Consider the following 21,728-nt stretch of genomic DNA (forward strand, 5'->3'; position numbering starts at 1 on the left):
TATCAAAAGTATCGAAATATAACTTTAGTCAACTGTAATGTTGCGTTTTGAGGTTTTGTACTCGAGTCTGTCCAATACAAGTACTAATGGTACACTAATGATGCAGGATTGTCGCACCTTTAGGAGGTGCACAACTTGCCTAATTGTAAATCTATAGTCTTTTACTAATGTATACACTTTTACAGCAGCCTGAAGACAGTCATTATCCCACTTAACACACTGCAGGGTCATTTCTTTCTGCCTCACACATACACTCCAGGGCCACTCCACAGCAGAGTGCCTGTAAGCACATAACATAATCAAACAGTCATTACTGCTGAATGTGTGCTTGTGTGAGACACAGAGACTAACTGATGGGAGTAAAGCAGAGTGGATCAGTTCAGTATGAGAGGTGTAGAAAAGGGGCTTAAAGCACTGAATAATAACTGGCTAGTCATTTTTTTTAGCAATAAAACTAGACAATTCATTGTGGATGTTTAGTCACATTTCACACATGGATAATATCTGTGTTGTGATAAGCTCATTTGCATTTAGTTTTCAACCTGGAACATTCAAAATTAGATTTGTGCATTTTCTGACTAAATGTTTCTCTTTTTTTTTGACCTTGTAACATTCAAACCAAATGCTGTAATTTGTTCTTCCAGTGAACCAACATACCTCTTTTGCTTAAACTCCGCCCCTTTCTTACAATCTACTACAAACTAGAGGGTGACACGGGAGTGGATTTGCAAACTTCTCCCGTCCCACTCCCACAAAAAAAAAATCTCATCCCGTCCCAATCCCACAAAAAAACTGGGGGAAAATCCTGTCCCATTCCACTCCCGGAAGAATGCCTCCCACTCCCGTGTTGTTGATTTTTTTGGGGGGGTGTTTTGGTTTCCACTCTCCACACAAACACTTCAATAGCGCACATTTCTCTAGGTTAACATCATATTGAGCAGCCATGTAAAGTTTCTACTACATACATCTTTCAGATGAAAAGCCATATTTGAGGTTGATGAGTGATAGGTGAACGTTTGGATATTACCACATAGACCAGCCGTTAACAATCTGTCCGTCACGGACTGCGTCATTCATTTAACCAGCCACACCAAAGCAAACAGGAGGAGAGCATAAAGAGACAGGGCAACTATAATTGAGTTCAGAATTAAAATATACAGTTTATTTATATAAAAGGTATATTTGTGTATAAAGTTGGGTATCATTACTATTCCCGGTCCCGCCCACTCCCGCTGACATTTTTTCCTGTCCTGTCCCAATCACATGATTCGTAGCGATTTAGTTTCCCGAAAAATTGGATGTTACAATATGGAAGAAAAGATTTGTTGCCTTATCAGTTGAATCATGACTTTAAAGGGATAGTTCACCCAAAAATGACAATTCTGTCATTAATGCGCCATGGTAGTGTCGTGAGCATGCATCTAAGTTTGACATGGAAGAGAAGAAATTGTTTAAGATTTTTTTTGTTTTCTTTGCACACAAAAAGTATTCTCGTAGCTTCGTAAAATTACAGTTGAACCACCGTTGTCAAATGGACAATTTTAACGATGTCCTTACTACCTTTCTGGGCCTTGAAGGTGGTAATTACATTGCTGTCTATGGAGGGTCAGAAAGCTCTCGGATTTGATCAAAAATATCTTAATTTGTGTTCCGAAGATGAACAAAGGTCTTACACGTTTGGAATGCCAATAAGTAATTGATGACAGAATTTTCATTTTTTGGTGACTGTCCCTTTAATGTCAGTAGCACAAATGGTGGAGGAGAAGTTAAATCCCTAAAGTATGAGCAAAAGCAACTGTGTGATGCTTGCCTTAGCAAACACCTCTAACAACCTGTGATGTCTGCACTTGGATTTTTGCAAGCAGAGTATCTAATATAAGCACAGAAAGCTCACCTCTCTTCCTGCTGGACTGGTTTATGGAACTCAGATACGACACTGAGCTCTTCTTCCGCTGAAACACACAGAAGCATGGATATTGTAAATATAATTATTATTCTATTGGATATTTCTAATCAGTTTGCACAGAACTGCTCTTGTTTAATGTCTGTTTGTTACCTCTGGTTCAAACATGGCTCCGCTATATATTGGATTTGCTGTTGTTCGTCTTTTGCGTTCCTGACGCCTGCTTTGAATCTCTACACAAACAAAGCGCGAAAGGTCAATACACTTGCATGCACACAAACAAACCCACACGCAGACTCATTTCTTACCCTGACCTTCTAAATAGTCGCACGTGACCAGTCCCAGAGACAACATGAAGGCCAGTTTCTGTGGAAAGAATGAGTGCCATTATCATCATCATAATTTACATCACCATACTTATCATTATCGTCATTATAAACTGTGATGTAAACATAAGTGGATTTTACCAGAGGGCTCTCCTGATGTTTGGAGGAAGGAGTGTGTGTGTTTGTGGGGGCAGGTGAAGATGGCGCATCTAAAGACAGTGGAGGTGAAGTGTGTGTGGGCGTGTCTGGATAGATGAGCAATGAAGTCTTTGGCTCTGTCCCATATTCCACTGCAGGTATCTGAAGCAGAAACAGATGTATTAATACATACACTACAGTTTATTTAACAGTTTGTAGTCAGTAAAGTTGTTTTAAAATATTTCTAAAAGAAGTTTCCTATGCTCCCCATGACTTCAAAAATACAATAAACGGTTTATGTACTAATCAATGTTTTAGAGTAAATCTAAATACATTTCTCTCACCGTGTTGTCAGAGCTTGGGTTGTTGTGAGGTAACTGCTGTGTGTGTGTCTGTGCAGACGGCAGCGTGTGTGTAGATGGGGAGATCAGGATGCTTGTGTTGTTAGAGCTGTTGGGGCAGGGCAGGCCATTGAGGATTCGCATCTGCTGGACGTGACCAGAGGAAGGAAGGGCAGTGCTCAGTAACACCGGTGACTGTAAGGTGTGAACAGAAACTTGACCAGCAGCTGGAGACAAAGATGCTGGAGGTTTTGGCCTGACCTGCTCACACACAGGAAAAAGAGGATAATTACTTGTGTAATGACTGGAGATATTAAAAGGTGGCCCTAAGCAGTGAAAAATGACTGAGGTATCAGAAAAGTGATGCTTAACTCAGCAATTTAACACAGCAGGTCTTTCACATCTGTTTCAGTTTACAGAAAGATACTATTCCATAATAAAACTAACACCAGCTCCATTCCAACATGATTAAAAGTTGTCTACTTTTTGTCTATTATTTAATATTATAATTATGTTTAATTATTTGTTAAAAACCTTATCTTTAAGTTTAAATCCATCGAGTTTAATAAAACGAGATGAAGTACCATTTATTTGTGAAGTATGTAATTTACTGAATTATAAAAAAACTTTTGATTATTTAATATAATATGAATCATTTTTCAACACATTTACAAGTGACTATTTCTATGTGAAATACACTACCTTTAAATAAATGCTGTTCTTTAGAACTATTTATAAAATAAATAAAATGGGATCATGTGACAGTGAAGACTGGAGTAATGACTGTTAAAAATTCAGCTTTGCCATTAAAGGAATAAATTACATTTCAATATATAGAAATCAGTTATTTGAATGATTTCCCCCCAGTTTTTGATCAAATAAATGCATCCTTGGTAGGCATAAGAAACTTCTTTCAAAAACTTTTTTTTTTTAATCTTACGGACCTCAAACTTGTATACTGATATGCAATCTAAAATTACTATGTGATGCATGATTTATACCAACCAACCCCTAGCGTTATATGCACGGGCACACAAACAACACATACAACAGAGAATACAAAAGCACAAAATACTGCTGGAGAGAGATCAGGGTTAAGGATCAATTTACTGTAGGGTCAAAAGCAACAGCCAAAGCAGGGATTGCAAATGTCACCACTATGCAAGCACAAAGAAATTAAATCCAGAGCAGGATAACAAGGTGGAGCATGAAGAAAATATCACACATAAAAGTAACACCCGCAGTTGAACCCCCTCCAAGACATATAGATGCACACTAACACTCAGCATTGAGGGGTTTTCACTAGTACAGCCAGGCAGTAGGGTGTGAAGGGTTTCTATGGAAACAAACCTGCGGTAGAGTGGTTGGCCGAGTTGTTTGTCTGGTTGGTGGGACAAACTGAGGAACTTTGATTGGTTGGGAGGCAGCTTGCACCTGTGACAAGACCGCCCATTTAGAAACCCTTACTTCGCTAACCTGTCCAACATACATCCTACAACAAATAACTAACTATTTAAGCCATAAATAGAGGCAGATTCAAAAATCTAAAAGTACCAGCCCTGAGCTCTTGGGATCTAAATTAAATTGCCTCCCAACTCGCATGCTGTTTGCAAAACCAGCAGGAATAAGAAAACAAAACTCTTCTTGTTCTAGAGTCAAAACAACTGAAGAAATACTTACAACAATGGTGTTACTGGGTATGACTCGCAATGGCTCTGCTCCCTGATTGGTCATTTGGATGACCGGTTGGAAGTTTACTGGGGACTTTTGAGGATCTGAGCTAGGAGGGCTTGCCAGGAGTGTGCTGCCAAGGGTTGTAACCACGGTGATAGTAGGGGCTGGTGTCATGATGATAGGTGAGGTGGGTGTGGCAGCTCTCAGCACCAGAGGTAGAGTCTTTGAAGCAATGACAGGGGCCACAGTGCTCTACAGGGTCACAAAAAAAGACAATATAAAGACAGTTCACTCCTATACTTATGAATGGGAGAAAGTGCAGCGGGCAATATGGCGGGATAGTCCCGCCTTCTAAATGAAAGAGCCAATTGTTGATTGGTAAAGTCATTGCGTCACTGCAGCGGGCGTTAGAAGCTCCGGTTCCCATAGAAACCTGGGGCTGGACCAGCAGCTGAGCGTGCGCAGTTGTAAGCGTGTTTAAGCTACGCATGAGCACTGGCTGGTCTAGCCTGAAAAATAAGCTTTTTAAACGCTATTTCACGAGTTCACACTTACATATATTTAGCACGAGTAAGGTAATGCGTATTTGGCGAGTATAGTAATGCGTAGTTGGCGTGCTGTCCTGGGGAAGGGCTCCGGGCTCAGGAATGGCCCGAACCCAGAGTACCCCCCATAGTGTGGTGAGAACTCTAGTGATACCTCTTGAGTGGAGAAGGGGTGGTGGAGGGATGCTGATTAACCGGCAAATGAATAGAGGTATGTCAGCTGTATTTATATCCGTGTGTTGATTAACTTGAGTGCAAACCTCCTGTGTTAATTAGGCCAAGTATCTGACGCGCTCCTCCCGAGCTTTGTTAATAAAACATCATTTGAGCATAATAAACAACATTCATGGGGCAGTTCATTTCAGATTTTATTGGCGATTTGAAATATGTAATTTAATTGCGAGTTCAGCAAGCCCTTTTTGAGATTTCAGGATTCCCCCATTCATTTAGATAGGACTTGGTCTTGTCTGAGCTGCCCGGAGGCGTTGCAAATATGGCGGCCAAGTGAACGGACTTTCCTTAAAAGGGACTGTGTCACAAACACATACGCTGTTGTAAACGTGTTCACTTTTTCCTTTTATAGGTCAGGTATGGAAGCCCATTTCCGCCACTGAATAAATTTTTTTTTAAAAAAGGTAATTGCGACTTTTTCTCTCACAATTCTGTCTTTTTCTCAGAATTGCGAGATATACAGGTGCATCTCAAAAAATTTGAATATCGTGACAAAGTTCATTTTTTTCTTGTAACATTTCAAAAAGCGAAACTTTCATATATTTTAGATTCATCACACGTAAAGTAAAACGTTTCAGAAGTTTTTTTGTTTTAATTTTTGTTTTGGTGATTAGAGCTTACAGCTCATGAAAGTCAAAAATCCAGTATCTCAAAATATTAGAATATTTACATTTGAGCTTCATTAAATGACCATCACTACAGTATAAATTCCGGGTATCTCTTGTTCTTTGGCAATGGTCCAGAAGACAATCATTTACACTCTCCACAAAGAGGGTAAGTCACAGAAGGTCATTACTGAAAGGTGTGGCTGTTCACAGAGTGCTGTATCAAAGCATATTAAATAAAAAAAATTGACTGGAAGGAAGAAAAAGAAAGCAACAGGGATGACCACAAGCTTGAGAATACTGTCAAGCAAAAGCCAATTCAAACACTTGGGAGAGCTTCACAAGCAGTGAACTGAATCTGGAGTCAGTGCATCAAGAGTCACCACGCTCAGACAGCTTCAGGAAAAGAGCTACCAAGCCACTTCTGAAACAGAAACAGCTTTAGAAGCATCTTACCTGGGCTAAAGAGAAAAAGAACTAGACTGTTGCTCAGTGGTCCAAAGTCCTCTTTTCAGATAAAAGTAAATTTTGCATTTCATTTGGAAATCAAGGACTGGAGTCTGGAGGAAGACTGGAGAGGCACACAATCCAAGCTGCTTGAAGTCCAGTGCGAAGTTTCCAGTCTTTGATGATTTGGGGAGCCGTGACGTCTGCTAATGTTGGTCCATTGTGTTTTATCAAATCCAGAGTCAATGCAGCGGCTACCAGGAGATTTTGGAGCACTTTATGCTTCCATCTGCTGACAAGCTTTATGGAGACGCTGATTTCCTTTTCCAGCAGGACTTTAGCATATATCGAATCTATGGGATATTTTCAAGAGAAAGATGAAAAACAGTGGATCCAACAATCCAGATGAGCTGAAGACTCAATAGTGCCTCAGCAGAGCCACAGGCTGATCGCTTCCATGCCACACCTCACTGATGCTGGAGTTTGTGCTAGGAGCAAGTAATTTGCCATGTATTGAGTGCATAAATGAACATACTTTAAAGAATTTTTCTGTTTTGCAAATCCTTTTTTTGATTGATTTTAGGAAATATTCTAATATTTTGAGATACTGGATTTTTGACTTTCATAAACTAAGCTCTAATCATCAAAATTAAAACAAAAAAACTTTTGAAATGTTTTACTTTACATGTAATGAATCTAGAACCAAGCGGCAACCTCCCGCTCCCTCTAGTGAAACCAACACGGAAGTGATTAAAACTGCAATTCATCGACTAGCCGCTGGAGGCTGGCTCCAAAAGGGAGTCAATCACATTGACTCTCCATGTTAAAATGCCCAACTTTACAGTAGAAAAAAACATGTTTACAGCCTGGTACAAAAATTTATTTTGGTCTATATAGATAATTTTGCCCTTCGTGACAACTGTGAGGGGGGTGAATTTTTTTATAACTCATCCATTTAAATTATATTAAGCCTTAAACTTCTGCATAATTAAGGGCGTGGCCACTTGAGTGACAGGTTGATTGACGTTGCTGTCTCTATCTGCTGTCTGTTAGCCGTCACGTTACCTCAGCCGCTGAACTTGGCATCTCTGCCGTGTTTCTGCTTTTGTTTTATACAGTCTATGGCTTTTTTCATTATTATTTCTTAAAATTATCTAATAAAATGGCTTGTTGTGCGGTTAATTGTACTAACAGACCGTCCAAGTCTAGGCTCCATTTTTTCCGGTGAGTGATATTGTAATGTAATTTTATTTATTAATTTATTTATTCTTTATAATTTTATTTAAAACTTAACTACACTCCAGAATCCGACAGACTGTGATTGGCTGTAACGTTAGGCCTGTAATTAACGTTACTGGTTAAGCGTTTTCCTCCAATAGAAAACTGTTAGGCTATAATACAAACTCTGTGGCTTAAAGAATTAAAACCGATTAAAACTGTTTTTAAAAGACGAAACTCAGTGAGAACATGATTAATAAAGCATACTATATACAGACAACCAGGCACCTCAGTTCCGCCCACGTCCCGCCTCATTGCCCATTTTGGATCATCCGGGAGTGACGCGCGGTGACGCGTTGCCAAGATGGCGGCGGTCGGCTCCGCCCACTTTAGGCTTCAAAAACGCTCTTCAGAAACCTACGAGTGACGTCACGGACACTACGTCCATTTTTTTTTACAGTCTATGTCTAGAACATATGAAAGTTTCACTTTTTGAAATAAGGTACAAAAAATAATGACCTTTTTCACGATATTCTAATTTTTTGAGATGCACCTGTAAACTTGCGATTGTGCGAAATAAAGTCAGAATTGCAAGATAAAAATTTGCAATCGCGAGAAAGTCAGAATTGGGAGAACCCACAATTCTGCCTTTTTTTCTCAGAATTGCAAGTTTATATCTTGCAATTCTGACTTTATAACTTGCAATTCTAAGAAAAAAAAAGTCAGACTTGCGAGATTTTCACAATTACCTTGTGGCAGAATGGGCTTCCATAAGTCTTCTTACTGAACATAATGCTCTGGAGAATATTCTGGTCACTCTTCTTATAATGAAAAAAAAAAGCCACTGAAATAATGTTACCAAAGCTACGGTGAGTGTAACTGCCATATCTAAAAGGAAATCTGACATATGTCAGAGCTTTTAGTTTTTTTTAGCAAATACTTATATTATATATAGTCTCCACTAGTGACCTGTTCATAAGACGTAAATAAGCATACACAAATTCCCAAGATATAAACTGTGCATGTGCACAAAGTATTTTTGAAAAAAACTGTTTGATTATTTGAGGTGTTTACATGAAGGTTTTTAGTCCAACTGAGCCATTAATGCAATTACTTGGATGTGTGTAAACGTAGCTATTATGTCTCAAAAACAAGATCAGTTTGATTCATGAATAAATAATTCAGGCCGCTGACTCAAAACAACCAATTCTTCTCTCATTGACTTTCATGAATATGCCAAAGAGAATTAGGGCAGATGTCAAGTGGATAGCAAAATTCAACTTTAAGCCCATTCTTCAAACAAAGTTATAATATGGCTTCAGGAGTCACACGGACCACTTTTAGGTGCCCCTGCTTAGCCCAACTGCATGGAAAAGCATAACCAACACAATATTCATAAATTTCTCAGAATACTATTTCTATGTGGACCTTTTTTATAATACTTCTATGGTGCGTCTTTGTAATTTTGGAGCTTTTGTTCACATACAAAGCCAGACATATGGGTTTGGAATGACATGAAAGCAAGTAACTAATGCCAGAATTTTTAGTTTTGTGTGAACTAATCCTTTAAATGTTCAGCAAAGACAAGGCATTGTCTTTAGAGGGATCCTGTATGGAGTCCTACTGCATCTGACAGGGTATTGCATGTGTTTTGTGTGGGTACCTGTGGAGTAGTGAGCCTGGCAGTAGGCAGAGGCGTCTGTGTCTGTGTGATGAGCAAGGTAGACGTTTGCCCATCAGCTTGTAGTGTCTGCAGCTTCGTATCTTCTTGTTTCACCAGTAGATCCCTCCTTAACTGCTCCACCACCTTTTTCTGAGGGAGAAAGAGAGAACAAGCGCCTGTTCATTTTTTGTGTGTTCTGTCACTCGTACCTGCAATGAAGTCTCTCTCACTCACACCCTCTCTTTCTGCCTGCTGTTGATAAGAGAGTTTGTGATGTTGGATTTGGGCCCATTTGCACTGAGAGCAAGAGGGAACATGGAGTCCCTACAGCTGAACATCACTCTCTTTGTCTCTTTCTCTCTCAGGCAGGGGGCCCAACAGTATTCTGCCTTCAAAAACATCTTAAAAGTGACTAAAAAAAACCAAACAGATTTGGCATAACAGGAACATTTGGCAGTAATATATTACCATTAGCATCAGTTGTGGCTATGAACTATGTCCAGTACACAGCTGAAAAGAGTGCCTCTTCAAATCAAGCGTAACCTCAGTAATTAGGGAAAGATTTATTGAATTAATGTAAACAGTGTCTAAAACTCTGCCACTCTAGACCATTATTAAGGTACCCTTATTTATATGAAATGGATAATTCACTTCAAAATGAAAATTGTGTCATCATTCACTCACCCTCCTGCCATTTTAAACCTGTATGACTTTCTTCTGTGGAACACAAAAAAAGATATTTTGAAGATTGTTTCAGTGTGGTTTTGTTTTTTTTGCCTGTATAATGAAAGTCAGTGAGTTCAGATGGATCGGACCTTATTTACTTTAATTGTATAAACATAAACAGTTTAAACATTCTTCAAAATATCTTTGTTTTCCGCAAAAGAAAGTATTTTTATAAATGTTTAGAATTTTTATTTTTTGAGTGGACTTTCCCCTTTAAGAGTCTAAACAATGACAAATGGACAAGTGTTTGGTTTACTTGTTAGAAAACACCATTAATTACATTTCTATTTGGTTCTGCAAGTAGAACATAAATTCACCTTTAAAGGTTAAAATGTTCATCTGTTCATTTTTATAACGCCATCAAATCTTTTTCTGTTTTAGAAAGATTCCCACATAATAAGAACTAGTCCATTAGCATGTACAAGGACACACTGAGCCCTACATTTGCATAAGCTTAAAACACTCTTATGAAAAACATTTTCAAAATAGACATGCTTTAGTGACATCTGTGGTAGGTTCTTTACAGATAACCAATCATCTTACAATGAACGAGACAGAAATGGAAGTCATATGTAGAACAATGTAAAATAGACCATCTGCATACTTACACACTCTATAATATACTTGAGCTCAGTTATAACTGTGCAAATAAGAAACTCTACTGAGAAAAAAAAAAGAATGTGATTCTAAATGGTGAACACACTCATTCCTCACATACTCCAAATGCAATTTATTTGAAGCCATTTACTGTCTATGTTACAGTTTGGCATCAAAAAACTTGCACATACACACATACACAAAGCAACATTAAAAGAGTATGGATCCATAACAATCATAAAGTGAGGACAGAAGGAGGGAGAAATCAAAACTTTCAGATGGCTGTAAGAGTGCCTGGCTTTACTCAATGCAGGCTACAAATGTGCAATACAGCTTGTTTGTGTTCAGCTGAGAATGTGTTGATTCTGTATCCAGTGAAGACAGAGTGACAGATACATTAATGAATATGAACACAACCCCCCCAGCCCAGTCCTCTCACTGATTACAGCTTTAACAGGCTCCCTCCACCATCTCGCACACTCCTAGATCTGGGAGAATTCCACCGGACACCGAATGTATGCGAGCGAGGAAGGCAGCGCACTTTATTAAACAGTGCTGCAGGCTGGTACATTTCTGAATGCCGAAGCTTTAAGACAGTCACCGTGATTATAGGGCTGACCTTGTGTTTCTCATCTTCCCTTTTCGCTGTAGAATGATTTCAGGTGTGTGTTTTTCTCCTGTTGATGGCAGCTGCTCTGCTCTGTTACTTTAAAAAGCTTTGAGACACTAATTAAAATTCCTCTGCTGCCTGCAGTCTACAAAGCATCTTTTCTCCATCTCCTCCACAGAACTTTGGGTTCTGTACAGTAAGCTCAAGAGAAGGACAGTACGCCACGTAATCATCCCCAGACATTAATCATCAGTTATTGAAATGTCAAATAAAAGGGGGAAGAATAGATTTTTGCGTGTGTGTATGTGTGTTGGCAAATTGTTCATTTGGCAACACAAAACCACAGCGCACAAATCACACCACAAATGTTCAGCACAATACGACACAAAACAATGCCATGATGCAACACAGGTTTCAGAACCTAACAAGATCGCCTCGTTTTCTCGGGACACCACGAGGACTTTCAGACCCCAAGTAATTGAACTGATCAAAACACACGTGTAGCTCATAGAGAACACTGATACGGCAGCAGGTGTTCTCTCAGAGAGCAGCTCTCACCTGCCGCTCACTCAGCGCTGTGATCTTGGCCTGCAGGTCACGGAGCTGCAGCTTCAGATCTGCATTCTGTACAAAGAACACACACACTCCTCCCTGATACACTAGTCCAGCGGCCGGTATATGAGAGCGTATCGATCAAACAGCAATGGAAATGTTCAATGAGGGAGACGCACCTGTGGATCTTGCTTCATCTGGCTCACGAGTTTCTGTAAGGAAGAGAGAGAAAGTTTTAGCATTCTCATGAGTGGGAAACACATGCAGATGCAGTGACCTCTAGAGGACAAAGATGGTACTGCAGTTGCAACAATTACACTCCATCCATATGGTGTGAGGGGGGGCTGTGGGGATACCTGATGGATCTGGATTTCCACTTTGAGTGCTTCCTGTAAATTTTGCAGTTCCATCATCGATCTCTTCTTCCCAAAACCCAACACAGCTGCCTGGCGAATAAGAGGAAGAGAGCAGATATTCTTTCATTAATTGAGATGTATTGAATGACTACCAATAAAAAAAGAAGAGAGCTTTTTAGGTCTGACAGTGTGCAAGACTATGCCATGACAGATCTGTTAGTGTGCTAGTGCGAGTGTGTGTAAATCTGCTCAGTGTGAATAGGATATATCTCTGTGTACTGATTCAATCAGAACTACTCTCATCAAATCCTGCCTGAACACCACGGATCAGACTGAACAGTGCTCTTTTGCACATACACAATCCTGTTCTCTCCCTCTGTCATTCTTCTTTGGGGGAAATGATGCTGATGCATGCATTAACTGTTTCCGTCTCTCCCATCCTCTCAAAGTCTGTTGTAAACTAAGCTCTTCAGAACTGTGTTGCTATGCTGCTGTTGAGTAATAATTACACTGTGTAGTTCAGGAAAACATGTCAGTTAATTAGCTAGCCAATGAAACATCATAAAACTGACCATCACAGTTGTGTCAGAATGTGTGTACCCCCCTTAGGACAATGGTTTATTCTATACCTTCCCAGCGTCTGCCGTCTTGAACACCATCCAACTGGCAGAGTGGGGGGTGGAGCTGGAATAGACAAGAGAGGATGGTAAGGAGCACACACACACACACACACACACACATTTACACACAGCAGCGCTCTGTGAGTGACAAACCTTTTTCAGCCTAAAAATAAAAATTCTGTCATCATTACCCTCATGTTTTTCCAAACTTGTGTGCCTTTTTCAGACAGAGGTTTTTTTTAACAGTGTTTTCATTTTTGAGTTAACTATTCCTTTCAATCAAGGTTCCTAAAATGGAAGAACTACAAATTGCTTCTATGAAAAACTGTCCCCTAAAAAACATGTATCAAAAGGCTGGAATACACTACATGTCTTCTAAAATCGGAACAGATTTTAAAACACTGAGCATCATACACTTACCGACTTTGTAATAGTCACAGAGGAAAAACTGTCCATCATACACTAAACGACTGAGGATCATACACTTCCAGACTTTGAAGTCATTCCCATCACAACAAATTCACACAGAAACATGCGCACTCTTGCTTGGAGAAGCTATCAAATGAAAACAATGCATTCTAAAATCAGCTCAAAATATCAAACATGTTTGATATCCTCCATCTGGATGGGGAAAAAAAATCATAGTTTGTAACAATCATATACTATGTGATTTTCTATGGAATTTCTCAACTCAAATATGCAGACTGGCTCTGCCTTTCAGTAACTAGTGTCGACTTCTCCAGACTGTAAATCAGGGCAAAAAAATAAGTAGCTGGTACAATGTCAGCATATTTACAGAGGCCCAACATAGTCCCTTGAAGACAAGTAAGTTCACTTGGCGGCCATATTGGTAACACCACTTGGAAGCTATTTACAGCTCTATTATCTTGTATTGGGAAAGACCGAATTCTTAATTTCAAAAACATAATTCAAATCAGGAATATAATAATAAATTGTGCTTATTAAGGCCAACTCACTCAAAAGGGTATTTTTCAGCCAATAACAAGCACGTTCTATACTAAACGAACAGATAATTTGCTTATTTAACAGCCGCCACGTTGAGAGTAGCAATGCCTCCATCAAAAATTGTAATGCAGGACTATAGCCAGACACTATATTTTGAACTGTCTCTATCTTATACATCTTTGGAGTAAATGATGCCAGTGCAAATTCACTCACTTCCTGCTTTCTCTGGTTTGTTTGAGCTGTTATTTTTTGTTCTCGGTACTTGTGTGTCACAGAATCAGTCTCTGTCTCTGCCACAGATCATCACTCTCTTCTCATCGGAATGACTACCAGATGGGCACTCCACACACTAAGAGCTTCTACAGAGAAGCTAAACTCATCTACAGAGTGGCACCCTCTATCTTAAGTTGCACCAGTCACTGATGTATCTGCCTCAGGACAGTATTTAAGCAAAGGAATATAAAAATGTATATGACAAACCTTACAAACCCACAGAAAGTATTACATTTTTCCTATGAAGAACATCAGATCCTGCATTGTAAGTATCCACAGCAGAACAGCAGAGAAAAAGAGGGCAATTTTCTGGGACTTCTGTATTCAGTAAGGGCAAACAGCCAAAGTGATCATAACACGCTCACACACACACACACACACACACTACACCTGCCTGATCAGACTGGCACACCAAACCCTCACCTGTTGGCTCAGTAAACAGGCTGAAGCACAAGTAATTCAGAACTACTCCTTAGAGAAAAGGAACATGATACACCCTTTCTCATTCTCTGTCCTATGCTTGCGCTCGAACCTAATCAAATGTAACCAAACTTTCAAGGCCTGCACTCAAAGCAGTGTTCTTTCACATAAGGAACTGCTTAACACTTAATTCACTCATATATGCACAGCAGGCTATAGGTTTCATTTCTTAGTTCACATATTGATATAATCCTTCATGAATGGATTGCTTTAATTTTTTTTCTGGAATGCTTAATATAATAATATATATGTTAATAGAGTGTTGCAGGGATGATATATTTTTGTAGCCCACAACTTTGAAATAAGTTAGCATTTTTGCACTTCCGGTTCAATCCGATTCAAGTAAATGTTTTTGTTTTGTTTTGTTTTAAAATGGATTTTTCATTAAATGCCTGAAGTAAGTTCTGTGGTTGACACTCAAGATACTTTCTCCTTTTATTCTACAACAAAATACATCAGCAATTAGTGATTTTTAAAAAAAGCTTTTAGATGTGTTAAAGTCAGTTGGTAAATGGGACTACAGAGGTTGTCAGGGACATTAAATGTCATCACGCTCAACTTTTTTTTTTTTAAGACCGAAAGATTCAAAGATTTATTGCCTATGTTTAGCTTTTTACTGCTGCCAATTGCATTTAGGCTTCAAAATTCATAAAAGTTGTGTTTATTTATGAGTAACTTTTGTTCTTAACAGAGCTTATTTTCTGCAATAATCCAAAAGCCAATGGAAAAATCCTATTGGAAACCCAATTGTTAAGGGAACTGGGGTGATGCTAACTTCTGGGTTGGCCTACAAAAATACATTACCACTGTAGGACTTTATTAATAAAGGGCAAAAATATTCAAAACAAAATGGGAAATGAGGTGAAAGAGAGATGTAGGATTCGCCAAATTGTCAGAACTGACAGGTTTGGAATTTAATGAAGTCTTTGTAACCTTTGCATCTCTCCATCAATTAGTCTGTCTGTTTAGAAGCCAACTCTTCAGAACATCCATTCTCCATGGACGCTGGAGCCTATCCCAGTAACTTGAGAGTTGAGACACTGCAATAATGTTTGAGGACTAACATCCCATTATTTATCACAAATTCTAGGGTGTCATTTAAGTGGTAAACATTCACTCTGATAGAAAATTAATTCATGTTTATATTATATTGGAGACTGTCAGTGTACTGCTGAGAGCATGAACATATTTTATTCCGCTGAATACATCTTGTGAGTATCTATGACATGTTTAATCCTTAAATGGATTGTTTCCTGGGGGAAACAGACATTTGAGAGGTTGGGGGGAGGGCAGTGAATGTGTGGGCCTTGTGTCTGAGAAAAAAATACTGAAAAGGGGGCCCTGAAACCACTCAGGTCAAGTGACTTGGTATGAAAAAACTCTGGCACCACTCACCATCTTTATGTTAAAGCAACATGATGGCAGCATGCAGTGAGCAGAGCACTAACACTGAGGTAAACGCTGATATCTTATGTTATTGACAAAACATATACAACTGTGTAGATACAACTGCAAAACTAATAATAAAAGCAATATTCCAAACAAAAGCATGAAATTGGATTATTTGATAATGCATACATGAATAATGAGTTCATTGCACATTAAGGGTGAAACGTCAAGTAATGCAAGTATTTTACAGGATGAATTCATTGCAGAAAAAAGCAGGTGGAGAGAAGAAAAAAAATGGCTGTACAGTCAACATAGTTGGTAATAGAAGAGCACAGCTACACATGCATAAAACATGGCAAAACTGAAGAGAAGAGAATACTGTATTCTTTAATAACTCGGTACATCGCCAGTTCGAGCTAAACATTTTTTATCAAAAACAGGGTGTGATTTTGATGAGGAACAAACCACAGTGTTTGACGGCTATTCAGTACCAGCTGAGCTAATCACTAAAACAGCACTAACACAAAAAAGACACACAATCTTGTGAAACACACTGAGAGAGTGAGAAAGCAGCTCTTGGCGGTCCGGTCGTTAAAGCACCGCGGTCAAGCCAGCCTCCACTTTCAAAAACACGGTCATTCTAGCCGCCACGTTATTTTGTGGTGCGCGCATATACTAGGCGTTGCGGTAATACCGAGTAAAACTCAGATCAGAGGAAAAGCATATCTCCTTGTTTCCACACACCACTCCAAATATCATATTCTATAACTCTAAAAAGGAAACTCCCTGTTTCCACAGACCAGTTTCAATTCAGATCAATAGTCCACTACCGGGCACTCAACCAGTTTCAAGACGATCTGATTTTGCATTACAAAATAAAAGCCCTCCAAAAACTCATATGACCAATTTTGTCTTTGATTTTAGATGGCTCTAAAAAGCAAACTCCCTGTTTCCACAGACCAGTTTCAATTCAGATTAATAGCCCACTACCCCAGGGTATCACTCAACCAGTTTCAAGACGATCTGATGTTGCATTACATAATAAGAGCCCTCCAAAAACTCATATTCTACCTGTTCTGCCTGTGATTTTGGATAACTCTAAAAAGGAAACTCCCTGTTTCCACAAACCAGTTTCAATTCAGATTAATAGTCCACTACCCCAGGGTGGCACTCAACCAATTTCAAGACGATCTGATGTTGCATTACATAATAAGAGCCCTCCAAAAACTCATATTCTACCTGTTCTGCCTATGATTTTGGATAACTCTGAAAAGGAAACTCCCTGTTTCCACAGACCAGTTTCAATTCTGATCAATAGTCCACTACCCCAGGGTGGCACTCAACCAGTTTCAAGACGATCTGATGTTGCATTACATAATAAGAGCCCTCTAAAACTCATATTCTACCTGTTCTGCCTGTGATTTTGGATAACTCTAAAAAGGAAACTCCCTGTTTCCACAGACCAGTTCCAATTCAGATTAATAGTCCACTACCCCAGGATGGCACTCAACCAGTTTCAAGACGATCTGATGTTGTATTACATAATAAGAGCCCTCCAAAACTCATATTCTACCTGTTCTGCCTGTGATTTTGGATAACTCTAAAAAGGAAACTCCCTGTTTCCACAGACCAGTTTCAATTCAGATCAATACTCCACTACCCCAGGGTGGCACTCAACCAGTTTCAAGACGAGCTGATGTTGCATTACATAATAAGAGCCCTCCAAAAACTCATATTCTACCTGTTCTGCCTGTGATTTTGTATAACTCTAAAAAGGAAACTCCCTGTTTCCACAAACCAGTTTCAATTCAGATTAATAGTCCACTACCCCAGGGTGGTACTCAACCAGTTTCAAGACGATCTGATGTTGCATTACATAATAAGAGCCCTCCAAAAACTCATATATGATCAATTTTGTCTTTGATTTTAGATGGCTCTAAAAAGGAAACTTCCTGTTTCCACAAACCAGTTTCAATTCAGATTAATAGTCCACTACCCCAGGTTGGTACTCAACCAGTTTCAAGACGATCTGATGTTGCATTACAAAATAAAAGCCCATCCAAAAACTCATATATTACCAATTTTGTCTTTGATTTTAGATGGCTCTAAAAAGGAAACTCCCTGTTTCCACAAACCAGTTTCAATTCAGATTAATAGTCCACTACCCCAGGGTGGTACTCAACCAGTTTCAAGATGATCTGATGTTGCATTACATAATAAGAGCCCTCCAAAAACTCATATTCTACCTGTTCTGCCTGTGATTTTGGATAACTCTAAAAAGGAAACTCCCTGTTTCCACAGACCAGTTTCAATTCAGATTAATAGTCCACTACCCCAGGGTGGTACTCAACCAGTTTCAAGACGATCTGATGTTGCATTACATAATAAGAGCCCTCCAAAAACTCATATATGATCAATTTTGTCTTTGATTTTAGATGGCTCTAAAAAGGAAACTTCCTGTTTCCACAAACCAGTTTCAATTCAGATTAATAGTCCACTACCCCAGGGTGGTACTCAACCAGTTTCAAGACGATCTGATGTTGCATTACAAAATAAAAGCCCATCCAAAAACTCATATATTACCAATTTTGTCTTTGATTTTAGATGGCTCTAAAAAGGAAACTCCCTGTTTCCACAAACCAGTTTCAATTCAGATTAATAGTCCACTACCCCAGGGTGGTACTCAACCAGTTTCAAGATGATCTGATGTTGCATTACATAATACGAGCCCTCCAAAAACTCATATTCTACCTGTTCTGCCTGTGATTTTGGATAACTCTAAAAAGGAAACTCCCTGTTTCCACAGACCAGTTTCAATTCAGATTAATAGTCCACTACCCCAGGGTGGCACTCAACCAATTTCAAGACGATCTGATGTTGCATTACATAATAAGAGCCCTCCAAAACTCATATTCTACCTGTTCTGCCTGTGATTTTGTATAACTCTAAAAAGGAAACTCCCTGTTTCCACAAACCAGTTTCAATTCAGATTAATAGTCCACTACCCCAGGGTGGTACTCAACCAGTTTCAAGACGATCTGATGTTGCATTACATAATAAGAGCCCTCTAAAACTCATATTCTACCTGTTCTGCCTGTGATTTTGGATAACTCTAAAAAGGAAACTCCCTGTTTCCACAGACCAGTTCCAATTCAGATTAATAGTCCACTACCCCAGGATGGCACTCAACCAGTTTCAAGACGATCTGATGTTGTATTACATAATAAGAGCCCTCCAAAACTCATATTCTACCTGTTCTGCCTGTGATTTTGGATAACTCTAAAAAGGAAACTCCCTGTTTCCACAGACCAGTTTCAATTCAGATCAATACTCCACTACCCCAGGGTGGCACTCAACCAGTTTCAAGACGAGCTGATGTTGCATTACATAATAAGAGCCCTCCAAAACTCATATTCTACCTGTTCTGCCTGTGATTTTGGATAACTCTAAAAAGGAAACTCCCTGTTTCCACAGACCAGTTTCAATTCAGATCAATACTCCACTACCCCAGGGTGGCACTCAACCAGTTTCAAGACGATCTGATGTTGCATTACATAATAAGAGCCCTCCAAAACTCATATTCTACCTGTTCTGCCTGTGATTTTGTATAACTCTAAAAAGGAAACTCCCTGTTTCCACAGACCAGTTCCAATTCAGATTAATAGTCCACTACCCCAGGATGGCACTCAACCAGTTTCAAGACGATCTGATGTTGCATTACATAATAAGAGCCCTCCAAAAACTCATATTCTACCTGTTCTGCCTGTGATTTTGGATAACTCTAAAAAGGAAACTCCCTGTTTCCACAGACCAGTTTCAATTCAGATTAATAGTCCACTACCCCAGGGTGGCACTCAACCAATTTCAAGACGATCTGATGTTGCATTACATAATAAGAGCCCTCCAAAACTCATATTCTACCTGTTCTGCCTGTGATTTTGTATAACTCTAAAAAGGAAACTCCCTGTTTCCACAAACCAGTTTCAATTCAGATTAATAGTCCACTACCCCAGGGTGGTACTCAACCAGTTTCAAGACGATCTGATGTTGCATTACATAATAAGAGCCCTCCAAAAACTCATATTCTACCTGTTCTGCCTGTGATTTTGGATAACTCTAAAAAGGAAACTCCCTGTTTCCACAGACCAGTTTCAATTCAGATTAATAGTCCACTACCCCAGGGTGGCACTCAACCAATTTCAAGACGATCTGATGTTGCATTACATAATAAGAGCCCTCCAAAACTCATATTCTACCTGTTCTGCCTGTGATTTTGTATAACTCTAAAAAGGAAACTCCCTGTTTCCACAAACCAGTTTCAATTCAGATTAATAGTCCACTACCCCAGGGTGGTACTCAACCAGTTTCAAGACGATCTGATGTTGCATTACATAATAAGAGCCCTCTAAAACTCATATTCTACCTGTTCTGCCTGTGATTTTGGATAACTCTAAAAAGGAAACTCCCTGTTTCCACAGACCAGTTCCAATTCAGATTAATAGTCCACTACCCCAGGGTGGCACTCAACCAGTTTCAAGACGATCTGATGTTGTATTACATAATAAGAGCCCTCCAAAACTCATATTCTACCTGTTCTGCCTGTGATTTTGTATAACTCTAAAAAGGAAACTCCCTGTTTCCACAAACCAGTTTCAATTCAGATAAATAGTCCACTACCCCAGGGTGGCACTCAACCAGTTTCAAGACGATCTGATCTTGCATTACAAAATAAAAGCCCTCCAAAAACTCATATATGACCAATCTTGTCTTTGATTTTAGATGGCTCTAAAAAGGAAATTCCCTGTTTCCACAGACCAGTTTCAATTCAGATTAATAGTCCACTACCCCAGGATGGCACTCAACCAGTTTCAAGACGATCTGATGTTGTATTACAAAATAAAAGCCCTCCAAAAACTCCTATATGACCAATTTTGTCTTTGATTTTGGATAACTCTATAAAGGAAACTCCCTGTTTCCACACACTAGTTTCAATTCAGATTAATAGTCCACTACCCCAGGGTATCACTCAACCAGTTTCAAAACGATCTGATATTGCATTACATAATAAGAGCCCTCCAAAAACTCATATTTTACCTGTTCTGCCTGTGATTTTTTATAACTCTGAAAAGGAAACTCCCTGTTTCCACAGACCAGTTTCAATTCAGATCAATAGGCCACTACCCCAGGGTGACACTCAACCAGTTTCAAGACGATCTGAAGTTGCATTACAAAATAAAAGCCCTCCAAAAACTCATATATGACCAATCTTGTCTTTGATTTTAGATGGCTCTAAAAAGGAAACTCCCTGTTTCCACAAACCAGTTTCAATTCAGATTAATAGTCCACTACCCCAGGGTGGTACTCAACCAGTTTCAAGACGATCTGATGTTGCATTACATAATAAGAGCCCTCCAAAAACTCATATATGATCAATTTTGTCTTTGATTTTAGATGGCTCTAAAAAGGAAACTCCCTGTTTCCACAAACCAGTTTCAATTCAGATTAATAGTCCACTACCCCAGGGTGGTACTCAACCAGTTTCAAGACGATCTGATGTTGCATTACAAAATAAAAGCCCATCCAAAAACTCATATATGACCAATTTTGTCTTTGATTTTAGATGGCTCTAAAAAGGAAACTCCCTGTTTCCACAAACCAGTTTCAATTCAGATTAATAGTCCACTACCCCAGGGTGGTACTCAACCAGTTTCAAGAAGATCTGGTGTTGCATTACAAAACAAAAGCCCTCCAAAAACTCATATTCTACCTGTTCTGCCTGTGATTTTGGATAACTCTGAAAAGGAAACTCCCTGTTTCCACAGACCAGTTTCAATTCAGATTAATAGTCCACTACCCCAGGGTGGCACTCAACCAGTTTCAAGACGATCTGATGTTGCATTACAAAATAAAAGCCCTCGAAAAACTCATATATGACCAATCTTGTCTTTGATTTTAGATGGCTCTAAAAAGGAAACTCCCTGTTTCCACAGACCAGTTTCAATTCAGGTTAATAGTCCACTACCCCAGGGTGGTACTCAACCAGTTTCAAGATGATCTGATGTTGCATT

The 21,728-nt window shown here is 39.2% G+C and overlaps 1 protein-coding gene across 5 annotated transcripts in view; it reads right to left on the bottom strand.

Moving 5' to 3' along the window:
• LOC306877219 (PHD finger protein 21A-like) overlaps window positions 1-21,728 on the bottom strand; it is a 42,437-nt gene that overhangs the window by 7,188 nt on the left and 13,521 nt on the right. For 2 of the 5 annotated variants that reach the window (XM_079428841.1, XM_079428843.1), the window contains exons 2-12: window positions 12,562-12,616; window positions 11,933-12,022; window positions 11,756-11,788; window positions 11,583-11,648; window positions 9,092-9,241; window positions 4,389-4,634; window positions 2,712-2,969; window positions 2,371-2,529; window positions 2,218-2,269; window positions 2,057-2,136; window positions 1,895-1,952 (exon numbers count right to left, since the gene is read on the bottom strand). In XM_079428841.1, coding sequence (XP_079284967.1) covers window positions 1,895-1,952; window positions 2,057-2,136; window positions 2,218-2,269; window positions 2,371-2,529; window positions 2,712-2,969; window positions 4,389-4,634; window positions 9,092-9,241; window positions 11,583-11,648; window positions 11,756-11,788; window positions 11,933-12,022; window positions 12,562-12,591 — 1,222 coding nt within the window. In that variant the 5' untranslated portion in view covers window positions 12,592-12,616. Of the gene's footprint in view, window positions 1-1,894; window positions 1,953-2,056; window positions 2,137-2,217; window positions 2,270-2,370; window positions 2,530-2,711; window positions 2,970-4,058; window positions 4,143-4,388; window positions 4,635-9,091; window positions 9,242-11,582; window positions 11,649-11,755; window positions 11,789-11,932; window positions 12,023-12,561; window positions 12,617-21,728 lie in introns of all 5 variants that reach the window. The other 3 variants (XM_079428842.1, XM_079428844.1, XM_079428840.1) reach the window with 2 other exon arrangements.

The sequence above is a fragment of the Barbus barbus genome (genome assembly GCF_936440315.1).
Source record: "Barbus barbus genome assembly, chromosome: 2".
In the NCBI taxonomy this organism is placed as follows: domain Eukaryota; kingdom Metazoa; phylum Chordata; class Actinopteri; order Cypriniformes; family Cyprinidae; genus Barbus; species Barbus barbus.